General features: G+C 40.4%; 1 protein-coding gene across 12 annotated transcripts in view; it reads right to left on the bottom strand.

Annotated features, from left to right (window-relative positions):
• tcf7l2 (transcription factor 7 like 2) overlaps positions 1-3788 on the bottom strand; it is a 112296-nt gene extending 108508 nt beyond the window's left edge. For 6 of the 12 annotated variants that reach the window (XM_014158449.2, XM_014158454.2, XM_045702460.1 and 3 more), the window contains exons 1-3: positions 3141-3787; positions 2920-2986; positions 2642-2766 (exon numbers count right to left, since the gene is read on the bottom strand). In XM_014158449.2, the coding sequence (XP_014013924.1) occupies positions 2642-2766; positions 2920-2986; positions 3141-3329 (381 nt within the window). In that variant the 5' untranslated portion in view covers positions 3330-3787. Of the gene's footprint in view, positions 1-2641; positions 2767-2919; positions 2987-3140 lie in introns of all 12 variants that reach the window. The other 6 variants (XM_014158451.2, XM_045702458.1, XM_045702461.1 and 3 more) reach the window with 3 other exon arrangements.
• Positions 3789-17998: the final 14210 nt, after the last annotated feature.

Raw genomic sequence — 17998 nt, 5'->3', positions numbered from 1 at the left:
ACACACACACACACACACACACACACACACACACACACACACACACACACACACACACACACACACACTTCAAAAAGACATGCAGTAACGGAATCACAGGAAGCATAGAAAGCATGCCGAAAATGTTACGATCACAGCCAGCTGACAAAAAGGAGAACTCAAGTGGTAAGACCGTAGCATCACTAACATCACAATCATATCACATTGGACCAATAAATGCCTAAAGGTATGGAAACAAAAAACTAAAATGTGCACACACACACACACACACACACGAATTACAAAAATAGTATTGCATCGTCTGCACCAACGAGACCGGAAATCGATTAAATTAGAAAATTGGACTACCGACGACGCCTGCTATGGCAAAGAACCGTAACATAACAATGGAGTGAGCTAGCCATTTCCAATCACAGACACAGTACTAGTCATATTCTGCAGCCTTCATTACTAGTTAGGAAGGAAGACAGATAATCAATGCCCAGGTGAATTATTGATGCTATACATTTATGAATACAACGAACACAAAACATCAAAGCTCTAACGGCTGGACACACACGGTGCAAAAAGGAGGGTTGGGTTAGTGCAGTAGGTAAACCATCATCAGCCTAAAAAGGTATGATGTACTCTCAGGGCAGGAAGAATAAAGCTGTCCTGCACATTTATAGTGCAGTTCTATTTGTGCAATAAAATGATATCACGTGTACAATGTAGCCTTGCTTTGTAAACCAATTACAAAGCAAACACGGTTCACTAGGCATTTCTGAAATGTTATTTTTGCAGATGATCTTATTCTACATACAGGTAGGTGATGGGGAATGACAGTGACCAAAAAGGCTAATATGACAACGTTCCTGATTAGGAATGACCTCTGAACTAATGGCCAATAGGAGGAAGACTGTACACAGACCCGAGATCAGATTGAGACATGTACAGCAGCATCTTCTTACAGTGCAAGGGCATTCCATGACTTTATTCTTATCAGCTGAGTACATACGTTACGTGTGCTAGTGCTGAACCTGGGTTTATAGTGAACAAAAAGATACTAACCCTTGCCCGTTAAAACAAGAAGCCAGCTTAAAGTGTGTGTGTGTGTGTGTGTGTGTGTGTGTGTGTGTGTGTGTGTGTGTGTGTGTGTGTGTGTGTGTGTGTGTGTGTGTGTGTGTGTGTGTGTGTGTGTGTTAAAGGTAAAGAATGGCAATTGGTCTCAAATATGCACGAGACACACATTTAATAAAACACCAAATCATAAAATATACAAATAGCAAGATAATTCAATAAGATGTAAAAAAATAAAAATAAAACAACAACAACTTAAATAGCTGTGCAGTTATTTGGTAAACATGTTATAAGACGCTTAAAATGTGTCACACACAAAAGGATGCATTGCACTGCGTATCACATGTGTGTTGATTTTCAAGGTGTGCCTGATGCACTAAATTGAGGAAACAAATATTAATTTCATTACCAAAAGGCGTATATGGAGGTAAGTTCATATTTCCTAATGCCTGTTTTTTTTTGTTGCCTGAACCTTGTAAAATTAGATGACAGGTCCTAAAGCGAAGACTTGTAATTGCAACCATAAAAAAAAGAATGGTTTAAAAAATGATCCCGCTTAAGCATTGCCCAGTGGGACTTGGAGGTGGCGAGTAAATGAGTAAGTTTGCATAATTATAGCAAAGCTGATTGCCTCTAATAAATAAGATGAATTTATTCATAAATAACGTTTTACATGGCACATGCTTTTAAGAGCGATGGTTTACCCGTTACAAGCTAGAGTGGTATGCAAGCAGTACATAGGCTGCAACACTGCGGCATGTAAAATTCTAACATTATTTCCAGCCTATACATCAATTATTTTAGATTTAAATGTTTGATGGAAAAATATGAATGTCTGCATATTCAAAGTAACTGTCAATGATGGGCCTCTTCCAGCTAATGTCAATGCCATTAAACAGATGCAAGTTTAATAAACTAATCAACACATTGGTTTTGTTTTTATAAGGTTCCTTCTCAATGCTTTTCTGAGTTTCCTTTATGTTGATATATTTATCTAAACATACTTGTGTTAGGTGTTATTATACAGTACTAAGAACGTTTAAATGGGTCATGAAGCATTAAAGTAAAAAAGGTTTTCAATGATGTTGTGAAAACAACGTAGCCAAGGCACAGTACAACATTATATTAGGGGGCAGTATAAAATCAAAGCCAAAAGTAGCCTATCTGAAACTCACATAATAATACAATAACAAGAAGAACAAGAATCATTTTTAATTGTACACTATAAACTGAAATGTTTTTATTAAAATTAATGTATATGTGTTGTATTATAATTTGATCACAGGTGAACAATAAATATATTATTCATCCTATGCACATGACCTTGCATACAATAGTTTTTATTTGAGGTGATGGAAACGCATTGAGTATCCCTACTCCTACAGAATGCTATCGGCTTCAGAGAAACATGCAGGAAGACTGTGTTGCAAGCGACATGCATGCCATTGTACAGTTCATAAGTTGTGAAACTTCTGTCTACATTTAACAACTAAACACACCTAGCTGGGTGACAATGCGCGTTGACTCTAGGGGCTACTTGGGTTGTGTCCACTAATGTATAGGTGTAAATAAACGAACTTACTGTGCGTGCTGTTGGAGAAAGTGATCCATTCGGAAGGTACGGGCTTGTAAGATCGGGGATCATTATAAATGGATAGCCCGGGTACGGTGGGCTCTTGAACAGCCCTCCATCTTGCCTTTTCGCAGCTAACATGGCGGGGGAAAAGAATAACTTTTATAAGTGCCTTGAAAACTTTGATGCATCTGAGATTCCAGAAGAAACTCATTCGGTACGCTCATATAGCGCCATTGTGTAAAAATCTAAGAGACAAGAGCGTGAACGGAAAAGCAGAAACTCACCCTCCTCTAAACTTTCTCTTGTTTTGTCTCTGAAAGTTTCAGATCTAGGCGGAGGCCGTCTTTCCGCCTTGAAATGCAACGAAACACAGGGGTTGCATTAAAGAAACACATAGGGAAATCATTACTTTTTAAATACCGTGGTTTCACTGCACATTTCGCGCACAATAAGTAAATGGTTGCAAACTACCGAATGGACAATCGATTACGATTATTTCACTTACCTCCGAATCCGACGAGCTGTTTTGATTTGTTTCTGATTCATTTACAAGAGAAGATTTGACATCTGCTAAATCCCTTTCTGCTGATAAATTCTCCGAAATTTTTTCCTCCTGCTCCCCTTCGTCTTTGAAGGAAATCATTTCATCGTTCGCACCCAAATCGTCCCCTCCACCGCCGTTCAGCTGCGGCATTTTCCCGAGCAATTTTGGGGGGCAAAAACACAAAGTTTTAAACCCTTGATCTTGGTGATCTAGAATCCGAGTTAAAGTTTAGAGTCTGTATTGGCGTTTTCCAAGCACTGGCGGTTAGTACAAACTAAAAAGAAGAGGGATCTTGGCAGAAAAAGAAGCCGGAGATGGAGCTGAGCCGCTCGGATTGAGTGAGTTGAAGTTGGTCGGAGTGGTTTTCAGTTCAAAGGCGGCGCTGATTGACAGATAGAGAGGGATGGAAATAGAGAGAGTCTGGATTCAGGATTATTGACAGGGAGAAACACACAAGAAACTAATGACATTCAAAAAGGGAGGGACTTGAAGTGACGTTTTTATAAATAGGGAGAGAGAGAAAAAAGGCTGGAGGAAGCCGGCGGACGAGTGTGCAGTTAGAGAAGGCAGTTTGGGTGAGGAACGCAGGACAGTGAAGCGCCGGTTTGCTTTTGTGCTGGAATAGCAAAATAGGCTGAAGTAGCCTACTTGTAAATGCGGATTCAATATATGGGCGGTCTCCCACTGAAAATGAATAGAAAGCACATCCTTATTTTCTCCAGTTTCAAAATGTAGCAATTTTGAAAAGCCACGGCATAGGGGCCAAAAGTTTACTGCGCATGCTTTCCAGGATAAACTTAAATCAATCTAGGTTATATCAACATTTGCTTCCTCGGGTAGGGGCAGGTAACATGAAGCAGTATCAATACCATGTCGAGTACTATGACATCTTGAGCCCGTTCCTTTTTGTTGTACATTTCTCATAACATATTGCATCATTTTATATTTTAGACAATATCCTGAATTAGGTTGCATCTATAGTTTATGTATTTGCTTTTTGAAATACAAAGGACACAATGATGGGCGCACAGACGTGCTCTGTCTGCACACGGTTGGGGAGAATACAGGCAGAGGGGCTAATGAGGCCGGGTTTTAGGACTAACCTGTAGCCTATTCATTCTGAATAATATAACAGGGGCTTGGTACATTTGCACTGTGTTCTTTTCTCCATCTGACAGATTTCTAAAGCACAAGAAAAAATGCCACCAATAAACTTTTCAGCTCATTTGTGTCATTGATGCAAATTATAAACGGCTCTCGAAAAAAATAAATAATTATGGAGCAGGTTTATTTATAATGGACATCGAGTGGTGCTGGAATAAAGACATTTTAATTAGACGATAGGCTCGATTTTTTTTTGTACGACAATTTAATGAATAACACACTAAAACCTACTGTTTGCGTCAAATTATGTAGCCTGTCTAAATATTAATACGCTTAATTGACTCCTTGACAGCTCTACACCAGGTGGTCAGTCAGGTCACGATCAATTGACAGCAGCCTAGTTGTAGGCCTGCCGAGCTAGAAGACCAGTATCTAGTCTTTTTTACGACGAAGACTTATTTCATATAAAACTGGTCTACGATCATCCTCAATACTTATCGCTGCTTGTATTCGCACCTTCGTCTCAAAGTGTTGTTTAAAAACAGCAACCTCTGGAGCTCAAAATAAGTCATTCTTCTCTCAGTGTTTGAAGTGTTTGAATAAATTAGGCAGAGAAACAAAACGAGGGTTTAGCATTTTTTTTGTTCTGCACAATTTTCTTCATTGTTAATTCTGAAATTGAATGATTAAAGTGTATATCTCTGCTTCAGCCTATCGGGTTCATATTTTGATGACCCCTAAAATGCTGTTGGTAGGCATGTATAACATTTTTGGGTTGAAAATATAAGCAGTTTATGGAATAGACCTAAAGCTGACACATCTCTCATTTGGCTGCTCTAGACAGACCACTTTAGAGAAAGAGAGAGAGAGAGAGAGAGAGAGAGAGAGAGAGAGAGAGCATGTGTGTGACTCAGTAGTCCACTTGTGAGGCTCCAAAATGTAGCCTGGAAAAGCTATATTCCATTTAATAATCATAAAAGTGATGTTTAATGAATTATTAAATGTTTCTTCCAGAAAAACAAAATATAAAACTGTAGGATTTTTTTTTTTTATGGCATAATATACTGTTTTTTAGTCTGTCTTCTGCTCAGTGGTCAAAATACTGTGTTGACAAAAAAAATCCACATAGACCTGCTGCATGCCAGAGATAAGGGCTCTATAATGAACCTGTATATCAACTCGCTTAAACAGGCTGTTTTAAAAGCGCAATATGATCACTGATCTGGCATGACTGGATCAGCTGAAAGCAATATGGTAGAAATCTACACAATATTATCAAATTATTGAGGAAGGAAGGAAGGAGACATGGGCTGGGCAGGAGGGAATATAAGGATACTCTTCTTAGATAATCATGTATGTCTGTGTATGCAGCAAAGAGTTGCCCCACCACTCCCAGCTCTACAGACCTGGAGCCCACACATAACAGCCCAAAGCAGTGGAATTCCAAGCTTGCCTCTCCCTGGATTACCTCAGCAGGTGCCTGAGAGTTCACTGTGTTGTGTGGCGTGTTATCGTGCCTGCAGCGGGGTACCTGCCTCTGAGGCTGTCCAATTGAGTCTAATCTGAGGGACCTTTTAATAGGCTGATGTGTGACTCAGCCAAAAACAGGATGGTATGTAATCTAATGGGCATTTGATAAATTATTTTATTATTATTATTATTATTATTATTATTATTATTATTATACACTGAGTGAACAAAACATTAGGAACACCTTCCTAATATTGAGTTGCAGCCCCTTTTGCCCTCCTAATAGCCTCAATTCGTCGGGACATGGACTCTACAAGGTGTCGAAAGCTTTCCACAGGAATGCTGGCCCAATTGTGTCAAGTTGGCTGGATGTCCTTTGGGTGGTGGACCATGCTTGATACATACAGGAAACTGTTGAGTGTGAAAAACCCAGCAGAGTTGCAGTTCTTGACACACTCAAACCGGTGCGTCTGACACCTACTACCATACCCCGTTCAACGGCACTTTAAATATTTTGGCTTGCACATTCAACTTTAACCTGTCTCCTCCCCTTCATCTACACTGATTTAAGTACATTTCATTAATGGATCATAGCTTTCACCTGGATTTACCTGGTCAGTCTATGTCATGTTTCTAATGTTTTGTACACTCAGTGTATATTATATCATTACCGAGCGACGCAGCGGTCTAAGGCACTGCATCGCAGTGCTTGAGGCGTCACTACAGACCCATTTTCGATCCCAGGCTGTGTCACAGCCGGCCGTGACCGGGAGATCCATGAGGCGGAGCACAATTGTCCCAGCATCGTCCAGGTTAGGGGAGGGTTTGGCCGGCCAGGATTTCCTTGTCCGATCTCGCTCTAGCGACTCCTTGTGGCAGGCCGGGCGCCTGCAAGCTGACTTCGGTCGCCAGATGGACGGTGTTCCCTCCGACACGTTGGTGTGGCTGGCTTCCGGGTTAAGTGAGCAGTGTGTCAAGAAGCAGTGCGGCTTGGCAGGGTTGTGTTTCAGAGGAAGCATGGTTCTCGACCTTCGCCTCTCCCGAGTCAGTAGGGGAGTTGCAACGATGGGACAAGACTGTAACTACCAATTGGAAATCATGAAATTGGAGAGAAAAAGGGGTAAAAATAAAATAAAAAAATTAAGTGTTGTTATTGGTGTTCCTATCAACTGCAGTTATGCAGTAATTTCACAATGGAGGAATTTTATAAATTGTAAAAGGACCTATCAATTCTGTCACATTCTCACCCCTTTATATCAATACACACCACTGTATTTGATCAACCACTCTCCCTTCCTAGATATTACAGTGGAAAGAGCTATTATAGTCCTAGTGGTCCTTACAGCCAACCTCAGGCAAGATAGTCCTGCACACATACTAAACTATGTGAGCCAACAGTTAATTACCCACAATGCCTCTTTATTCCCAACCGTGCAGGCTGAATTGGGTCTGGGGACAATTAGTATATTATAGGGTCTGTCTATGGTCCTTGCTATCCGGGATCTTTTAGACGTCCCAACTCTGACGTTACCCCATTGAAGTTTACATTTCAAATGGTTAAGGTAAGTGTTAGGGTTAGCGTTTAGGATAGGGATGTCCCAAAGATCCCGGATAGCACTAACCGTCTGCCTACCCACTTGTTTTCATATTGGTAACAATATGTGCATTTTAGTGGAACTAAAAGTGGAACTTGACATTTAACCTTTTATTGCATTTAGTCAATGACAAATTAGCCCTATTGTATGTGAAGGCTCCGGTAACCATTTTAGCATTTTGTTCTAGTACAGTTCAGATTCATTATATCATATGAATAATGACATGGTTAACCACAATGTGTTTCTAATGGTTCTCCCCATTGTGTAAAATACAATAATGGGGGAATTTATTTTTAAAATGTATTTGATTATGCAAAGGACCTTTTATTTTATGATGTACAGTATTTTCATAATTATTTTAAAAGCTAATCGGACTACCAAAATTAGTTTGCATAGGTGGTTAATTAATGTTTCCTGCCAGTGTACAGTACAAACATCCAATACCACTCAGAAAGCTGAGTAGAACAGAAAAGAGATTATAAATGAGGTGGTTCGAGCCCTGAATGCTGATTGGCACTCCGCGTTACGTCGAACATAAGACCAGCCTTTAGCCGTGGTATATTGGCCAGATACCGCACCCCCTCGGCAATTATTAATGCTGGAGAGTGAGTCACAAAACTAAGCACGGGTTTGTTTTATACTGTACAGTCAATACTATTGCCATGCCACAGTTTCTTTAACAATCTGTTGAACCAAGCGGCTGTAGTCTGATTAGATTATTAAAAACTATACATTAATTCCCCAACATATATACTCACTCTGTAAATGTTTACATTTGACATTTTAGTCATTTAGCAGAAGCTGTTATCCAGAGCGACTCACAGTAGTGAATGGATACATTTTCAGACTTTTTCGATACTGTACAAACTATAGGCATTAGAATGTTTAGAAGTGAGAAGCACAATATGAAGAAGAGTTCAAGTAACAGGTCAGACTAACGTGATTGATGGTAACACTCTGGTTTTGTAGCACTACTTCTACCTCTGTAGGTATTGGCTGCTGGCAGCACCGGACTGTCTCCAACCAGTCCACTGTTACAAAACAGTACATCGTGAGAACCATATTAGAGAAATTAAGTGAATTGCCTCCTTCATCCAAAACAAACAGCAGGCTTTTCAGAAATGGATGTGATAGTCATTAATCAGAGGGTGAGGCAGACCTAGAGCTCTCTAAACATGGAACCCACCTGAGACAGGACTGCAGGACCTTGGAGCTACGGAACACAGCCAGGGCCTGTGTTCGCTGTCCTCAAGCCTTGTGGTCACCTCCGATGTGTCAGCCAAGGCACAGCAGTGTACGTCTGTCTGTCAGAAAAATCGTCTCGCTGGATGGCGAGCCAACCCACTGAGCAAAAACAGGTTGAATGAACGTTGTTTTCGTGTAATTTCAAAAACAATCTATGTAATGATGTTGAATCAACGTGGAAAACTGTTTGGATTTGCAAAACATCATCAACTTAAGACATTTTTATATTTTTTCTCACCCAATTTGCAACCTAAATTCAATGGCATGGTGATATGTTTTGTTTATTTCACATTGAATTCACGTTAGTTGACAACTCAACCAAATGTAATTCAAAACTAGACATTGAACTGACGTCAGTGCCCAGTGGGAAGCCACCTCTGGCTTGTAAACGTCAGGTAAAGGTCAATAGTAGGCCAACAACAAAGCAGATTTGTGTTGGGTATTATTGTGTTTTCATGCTGTTTGACACTTAATGAGAAGTGAAAACTACGGAGGCCTACATCATAGATGCTTATACAGTACCAGTCAAAAGTTTGAGCACACCTACTCATTTAAGGGTTTTTCTTTATTTTTACTATTTTCTACATTGTAGAATAATAGTGAAGACATCAAAACTATGAAATAACACATGAAATCATTCAGTAACCAAAAAAGTGTTAAACAAAAGAAAATATATTTTATATTTGAGATTCATCAAAGTAGCCACTCTTTGCCTTGATGATAGCTTTGCGCACTCTTGGAATTCTCACCTGGAATGCTTTTCCAACAGTCTTGGAGGAGTTCCCAAATTTGGTCAGCACATGTTGGCTGCTTTTTCTTCACTCTGCAGTAAAACTCATCCCAAACCATGTCAATTGGGTTGAGGTTGGGTGATTGTGGAGGCCAGGTCATCTGATGCAGCACTCCATCACTCTCCTTCTTGGTCAAATAGCCCTTACACAGCCTGGAGGTGTGTTGGGTCATTGTCCTGTTGAAAAACAAATGATAGTCCCACTAAGCGCAAACCAGGTGGGATGGCGTATCACTGCAGAATGCTGTGGTAGCCATGCTGGTTAAGTGTGCCTTGAATTCTAAATAAATCACTGACAGCGTCACCAGCAAAGCACCCCCACACTATCACATCTCCTCCTCCATGCTTCACAGTGGGATCTACACATGCGGAGATCATCCGTTCACCTACTCTGCGTCTCACAAAGACAGGGCGGTTGGAACCAAAAATCTCACATATGGACTCATCAGACCAAAGGACAGATTTCCACCGGTCTAATGTCCATTGGTTACTACGTGATTCCGTATGTGTTTTTCATAGTTTTGATGTCTTCACTATTATTCTACAATGTAGAAAATAGTACAATATAAACTAAAACCCTGGAATGAGTAGGTGTCCTAACTTTTGACTGGTACTGTATTTGTTAGTGCTAAATTGAATGATTCCACCAAACACATTCTGCTGGTCTTCAGTAAGAACATGAAAGCATTGACTTTGCATGAGAGTGACTCATATTTGTGGCCATTGTTAAGTTTGTTGGTTTTGTCTGGTTGTAAAACAAATATGTGTGGTCATTATAAAGATGATGACAAGGCTTGTGCCATTTGGCTTCTACTGACTGCAGGTCAGGTGTGGCACTAAACATTACCACAACAAAAACTGACAGAGAACTGGCCTTTTTTGTTTCTCACTTTTCACAAACCTCACAAACAACCATATCAAAAGAGATGCACAGGAGGCATGTGGAAAATAACTGTTATCCTGACCCCCCGCTTTGTGTTTCGGACTGAAAGGAAGTGCCTCATAATGATGGGCTTGTGATTTGGACCACACTACCTCTACTTTTGTAGGGGGGATGGGAGGGGGGGGGCAACAGCAGGTCTTAGGGCCAGGAGGAGAAAGACCAGGAACAATGTCAATGACATTCAGAAGAAGGGCCCATAATTACAACTGTACTGACTGAGAGCAAGCAGTTTGCCCTGTTTGTGGCTGAATTAAGTGTGTGTATGTTGAGGGGGGTAGTGGTGGTGGTGGGTGGGCGGTCTGAGAATTAGATTTCCATTCAGAAGGGGCTTATTTAGGATATTTACCCATTGTCCACATCACGTTTGCGTTCCCCCCTTTCGCTCTATCATTCTCTCTGTCTTTTTCTCAAGCTTTCATGGAATTGTTTTCTAATCATATTTATATATAGAAACAAATGATGTACAAGCGATGCGTTGACATGGGTAGTGGCTGTATAGCTCCAGAGTTGATTGTATGCAGGTGCTCTTTGAATAGGACATCGCAAGTACCGAGAAAAAAACCCTTTCTAACACAAAAATACTGAATAGATTCAGACTTTGTGTCCCCAGAATGTTAACCCTAGCCTCGATGTCAGCGCCCATGTGGACACGTAATTAGCATAATACAAAAATCACCATCACAATCTGTCTGTTTAAGCTAGAGACTCCTGCTTAAACAGAAGTCTCTAGCTGCAGAGTCCAATGCTGTGTCTCAACCCGCCGCATCCGCCGATGTCGGCCTCCCGCATCTGCAGTGCAAGGTGGCAGAGCTACGGCGGTGTTTGTTAGCACATGAGACATCCCAAAAATCATGCTTCTCATGAAAATGCCCGTCAAGCCCCAACAGTTTAAGCTACCCACTATCAAAAGCTGAGACTCTCACAAGACTTGCTTACGAGCTTCACGAGACTTGTCTGAAGGTAACCCGTTACAGACCGGTAAAACATTTATAAAAATTAAAAGGCATTTTTTAAACCAGGGTTACACATGTAACCTTTTTGTTATTGTTGTTCGTTTTTTTCCTGAATCTCTCCTTTTGATCTGTTTTGCCATGTATGAATGTGTTATTCAATGTTTTTCTATGAGCTAATAGCAGTAAGTCCAAGTTCAATGTTTATACACGACATGACCAAAAGTATGTGGACACCTGCTCGTCGAACATCTCATTCCAAAATCATGGGCATTAATATGGAGTTGGTCCCCGCTTTGCTGCTATAACAGCCTCCACTCTTCTGGGAAGGCTTTCCACTAGATATTGGAACATTGCTGCAAGGACTTAATTCCATTCAGCCACAAGAGCATTAGTGAGATCGGGCACTGATGTTGGGTGATTAGGCCTGGCTCGAAGTCGGCGTTCCAATTCATCCCAAAGGTGTTCTATGGAGTTGAGGTCAGGGCTCTGTGCAGGCCAGTCAAGTTCTTCCACACCAATCTCGACAAACCATTTCTGTATGGACCTCGTTAAGTGCACAGAGGCATTGTCATACTGAAACAGGAAAGGGCCTTCCCCAAACTGTTGCCACAAAGTCTGAAGAACAGAATCGTCTAGAATGTCATTGTATGCTGTAGCGTTAAGATTTCCCTTCACTGCAACTAAGGGGCCCTCTTTGGCCTCGTGAGTGGAATGTTCTTAATATTTTTCCTAATTTCCTAATTAATAAAGATTACTTTATTTTTTTAAACGCAGTCTTCTGTGATGTATATAAAGTGTAATATTGGGATGCAAACTCAAAATGTATTACTTTTCAACTCTATATCTGACATGGTACAGGTGTCTTCTTTAGTTAAAGCCCATAACCGTGAGGTGGATACTTTGGTTTCAAAGTGGATTTGTTTAAGACTACCCAGAAACACTCTGTGTGACCCTGATTTAGTCCACTGCAGTAAAAGGTTAATATCGGTAATTGCTTTGGAAGGGGGCACGATTGTGCATTATGCTGTAGGACTACATTCACTAGGTATTCAATACTGCCACAATGGCTTAGTGACCTTAGGTCAAATGAGATGCTTCATAATGCAAATGAAATCGTTTTCTCATCAATTACTTGTGACTACAGTACGTTCCACCGGTTCGTGTTTGTTCAGTTTGTGTTTTCATAAACAGCAGGTGGGTGAAGGGATACAGCTGAATGCAAGATCAAAGCTTATACACTGACGGAGGCAGAGAATGGTTTCGAGGTTAAAGGGCGCAGGGTTATGGTTGATGCCTGGCAAAAAAACAAGATGGATGCAGCAGACACATGAACTAGTTTTTGGTGAAACCAGATAGGCAAAATGAGGTTCCCCTGGGACCATTGGATCATGACCATTAGAATCACTTCCAATGGGTGAGGTATATATTTTTTTTAATCCAAATAGTGGAATAAAAAGCCAGGGCTTTAAATTTACTGTATTTTTACTCTTTAGTCAGTATACAGACTCTCCTATCCAGAGTGACACAGAGCATACAGTAAGAAAGCTAAAAAGGAGAATAAATGCAGGTAAACAAAAGAACAAAACTCTTAAAAATGATGGATTATATGACGTAATCCGAGAGTTTACAGAGTTCTGGTGTGATGTGAGTTATTATCATGGGCATTAGTTTAAGGGCATAATGATTTGCAATATTGATTACTTCTGCCCTAGGTCAAAATGATACAAATCTGTTATTTTCCTTAAAGTATATGAAAATCAACCATATCGTATCTATTTTAAGCACATCTGTGTATTTTCTCCTGGTTTACTGTTTTGAATTGCTCCCCATATCCTCCAAATGCCCTCTTTCCAATCGGTCTAAACTCCACCAGTGATTTTATCAGCAGCCCTCACGGTTTCCATACCAGGACTCTAGCTAATTAAGAAATTAATGCAGGAAAATCAATTGGCCTGAAGTTTGTGTGCAATGTATTCATGATGGCTTCAAGCTAACACCAATCAATGCTTTTTACATGGGTGGATAAAACTGCCTAGGTTATAGCTGGAGGAATTTGATAAGAATTTCAATGGAATAAACACCTAATGAATTATATACCTTCATGGTGTTGTAAGGTGTATTGAATATATTCAAGGGCATGAAGTTTCTTTTGGTCACCACCTTACTACGATTCAACATGCCGGTAAGATTCCTCCTGCGTTTCGCTGTATGTTTGATAACTGGTGTGCTTACTGTCTACTAACATGTTTGAAAGTGTTCCTACCGATTACAATTCAAATGTACATTCAGTGATCTGTGATGTTCTGCCTGTATTGTTAGCTGATGAATCAGTGTGTTTTGTGCGTTCAAGCCTACAGAGGACAAAAGCCCATTTGGGTGATTCGAGCTGTGCACTCCATCAAAATTGTTTCATTGAGCAGCAACTTTGAATTTTCTTTGACGCAATTGCCTTTCTCCAAAGCCACAAATTGCAATTAGGATATAGCAATTCATTACCTGAACAAAAAGAGGGCAAAGAGAGACACAAATACCCCACACAAGCATGCCTTTTAATGCCATTGAAGCCACAGGTCAGTCCTCATAAACCACAGCACAGATAGGTGGTTGTTTCCTTCTGTCTTTATATTTTGACCAGCATAGTTAGTGATAACGGTAATGAAAACGCAGACCCTTGTTCCATCAGGGTCCGTGCTTTTTCTTCACTCAGTGAAATGAGTCCCATGTTCTATTTCCGTTCATTAACCAACCTCCCAAATGCATCATAAGCCTAGAAATCAGATCCCAGTATATTTGATCAATATTAATAAGGATAGGCTAACTCCTCTGGTAATTAACAGAGTCCCTTTGATTTAGACCATTACCAACGCCTCTGCATCTTTAGATAAAAAGAAAACTAAAAAAACGGCCTCTTTTATTTAATAACATTAAATCCCGACATGCATCTTCTAAAAGCTTTAATAAGACAAAGATACGATTTGCATCCCCATACAAGTGTCTTTTTCAATTGATTAGGAAGCCGCCATTGATGTGTGAGAAATGGATGTTTTCCTCTGTTCTTAATGGGTTCTAATAGAAAAGGCGGAGACGTTGCTTCTTTGATGTTCAATCAGTCAAAATTCCCACTTCTTCTTTGTCAGACTATATTTGGTAAATAACGGTGACAATCCACGCGCTTTAATAAGATGAAATAGAGCTAGAGGGAGATGGAGGGTGATGGATAGAGAGAGAAAGGGGTGAAAGAAAGAGAGAGAGCGCACAATGGTGAGAGGGAGCTGGAAAGGGAGGGATGAAGAGAAAGAGAGAGGGAGAGACAGGGCGGTGGTATTTCACACGTTTGTGTTTCAAATGCATATATATCTGCTTTCCATGGGGACTTTATGTGACACAGTGCCCTCTGACAAACACATGTAAGCATTAACACACAGCTACCCTTTCAATGGCAATCTGGATGCTAAAAAATAGGGCAACTCTGGACTGAGCTCTCATATTCTGGGTTATTTGTTTATGGGTGAATGATATTTCACAGTACTGTCCCCATGCTTGTGTGAATTACGTGTTGCTGTGACACATTACTTTGTTAATTCCAAACAACATCCACATCATCAAAGTCTGTCCAGTCTCCCGGTTAATGCTGTCACGCCTGGCCCGTAGCACCAATGTTGTCTGTGTCACTCAACCCATAAAGTGAAGCTTTCTGGTAACTATGAGAGGAATACAAACCACATTCACCACCAATGCCCTATGTAGTGCCAGGTTTTTGGAGTTCAGATTCAGTCTATGCCCATTGCTCTGCCATGTATTTGGAGATGATATTCACTTAGAAGATTCACTAAAAACAAAGATTCACAAAGCCAGCCTGCACGTCATCAAGTGGATTTGACTTGCAGATTAAAAACAAGAATATTGTAAGCAAACAAGGATGGCACACGTCATGTATATTTGAACACTTCTGGAACACTGGAGCAGCTTTTAAACTCTAACATCTTTAGCTGGGCATCCCAACCTCTCTACACATAAAATGGACCATAGAAAGTGGGCTTGATTAGAGAGTGGGGGAGGCTAGGGTGTCTTCGATGACTCATTAGCATGCTGTTTAGTCCCCTCTCAAAAATGGGAAAAGGCAAGTGAACATTTTAGAAATAAAGGAAAAAACGCTACGATAGAACCCTGAGTAGAGAAAAAGCAGCTGTTCTTTCCATTTGTCCTGTCAGCAGTTCGCCGCTGGACAGACAACAGACAATAGACTGGGACACACGGGGAGGTATAGAGAGACTGAGAAAACAAACAATAGGTGTATAAATATTACATGATAAAAATAGGTCAGCGTGATGGACTGAGGCGTAGGGAAAGTCAAAAGGAGAGATGGACAGGTGGCAAGAAAGATAGAGAGATAGGTAGATGGAGCGAGAATGATAAGGTTAAATAGTAAGAGGACAATAAAGTGAATGGGAGGAGAGACGAAAAGGTATTAGCAAAGATGGTGAGATGGTGAGGTGGAAAGCGGGAGGGAGAGGTGGAAGGAGGGAGAGGTGGAAGGAAAGGATGGAGAGGTAGGAGGGATGGAGGGAGAGTGCACAGCAGGGAGCCAAGAAAGGCTAGGGGCTGGCTCCAGGCAGGCAGAGGTCATGGGAGGAGTTAGAGAGCAGATCAACCATAGACACACTCGATAAACCCCCACGGACAGGAGGAAACCTGATACCGCTCGACACTTTGGAGCATTCATTTACAAATGTTTACATCCTTTAAGGAACAGAAAAAGACTTGTCAATGCTGTTCGATATTTGCAACAAGCCCAAACACCGTAGCGTTGGGATAACATAGAATGCAGAGGGGTTTGTTGGGTGGGTTTGTTTTGCATTTGTTGATGATTTCCTTTTTACCGTGGGTGTTGTGAAATTAAACTAAACAGTGGAATAGGAGAAAAGGATGTAAATAATGTTTATGTATCCAGATCCATAGAAAAAGGATCACCCGCAATTATTTTACACAACTTTGTAGTGCACTTGCAATGTGAGGCCCAAATAAAGTTGATTATTTATGTCTATATTAGAACATAACACAGAACATTAACATGCATGTAACGAACAGGTGTGAAATTGAATCCCTGAACCCTGTAGGCAAGATGAATAAACAGAACGCAGACAGCGCCGTCCGGGTTTGTCCGGGTTAGGCCGTCATTGTAAATAAGAATTTGTTCTTATCTGATTTGCCTAGTTAAATAAAGGTTAAAAAATTAAAAACAGTCCTACCTAGATAATCAGTATTTTTAAGTGAGCAAATATATATTTTTTTAAATTGTATATATATGGGGAAACATGAAGCTCAGTATAGTGCTGTTAAACAGAGGAGGTACAGTCGTGATATTCAGGTACCAGGCAGATTCCTGGTGTATTTCTCAGGCCTAAAATAATGGCCTCAATCTAATACAGTGTATGTATAGAACTATACACACAAACAGTACAGCATCACGACAATAACAGATTTGTTGCTAAATCGTGTTACTGGGACCACACCGTGTTAAGACAGTCTGACAAAGCCATGAAATGTAACAGTTATTTGACTATGTACTATCATAGTGTGTTTCTACTGTTCATTATGTAACTTATATTTTTAAGTGAAATAATTGTCTTTAAAATAATTCATTCAATTTGGCTCTGTTTTCCTAACCAATTCAGGATAGCAGTGTTTTTTTTTTAATCAACTCAGAGACAGATGTAGGATCTTACTTTGATCAGCCTGTTGCAGAAGAACTATCCTGCAATGCAGGAAATGTAATACTTGTAGTACATTTGAGGTTTGAAAAGGCTTCTGACGTTTGTAATTTCCACTTTGAAATTCCAGACTTGATTTTCCCTTACGAAGAATTGATCAACTCCTACGAAAATGTCCATTAATTATAATCCACATAATAATTCACATTTCCTGTTGCTGCAAGATTATTTTCCTGCGGTAGCAAACTGGCTCAAATTAAGATCCTACATCTGTAGGTCTGAACAGGGCCATAGTTGCTCCTAAAAAGCCCATGAGAGGACTGAGGGCTCGTGTAGTGGTTACCGGCTCAGCGAAGCCTCATTTCAGCGACCACCAGCCTCTCAAAAGTAACTCAACCCAAAAGTGAACATAAGAGGTTCTTTCTTTCACCCTTGTTAGAGATGGCCGCATCCATAAAAAGCTCCTATGGTCGACTGGTCTAAAGATGGCTGCCTACTCCAAACACCTCAGACCAAACCAGTAAAACCTCCTAAGAAAAGTTGGTTTAAATATATTCATAGTCATGTCTTAGGGGAACATATTTCAGTGTTGCACATAATTATAAGTCCTCAGGTGTGTGTCATTGAACTGTAAATCTCCTTTGATTGTTAGAAGTGCCTTATTTCAATTCTCTCAACTCTCTTGCATTTCAAACACACCCTAAGTAAAGTAAGAGAAGGACAAAGAAGGAGAAATACATTTTTTTTGTCTTCGTGGTTTGCAGAGAATAAAAGTTTCAGAAGGGCTGTTGCTCCCAGGCCTCACTTTTCCATCCAAGAAAGTTGTGTCAAAAAGTATGTTTTCTAACGGTGCCTCATTTGCATGTTTGAATAATACATACTGCTTATAAGCATATTAATTAAATGGAATATAGACGCACGCCATTTGAAGGAAGAGATTAGAACTTCAGAGTGAATTAAGATGTCAGACGGTGAGCCCCCAAGGTCGCCCTCTTTAGTTTAGTCATT

This window comes from Salmo salar, chromosome ssa19, assembly GCF_905237065.1.
Source record: "Salmo salar chromosome ssa19, Ssal_v3.1, whole genome shotgun sequence".
NCBI classification, from domain to species: domain Eukaryota; kingdom Metazoa; phylum Chordata; class Actinopteri; order Salmoniformes; family Salmonidae; genus Salmo; species Salmo salar.
This window is presented reverse-complemented; position numbering and strand designations above follow the sequence as displayed.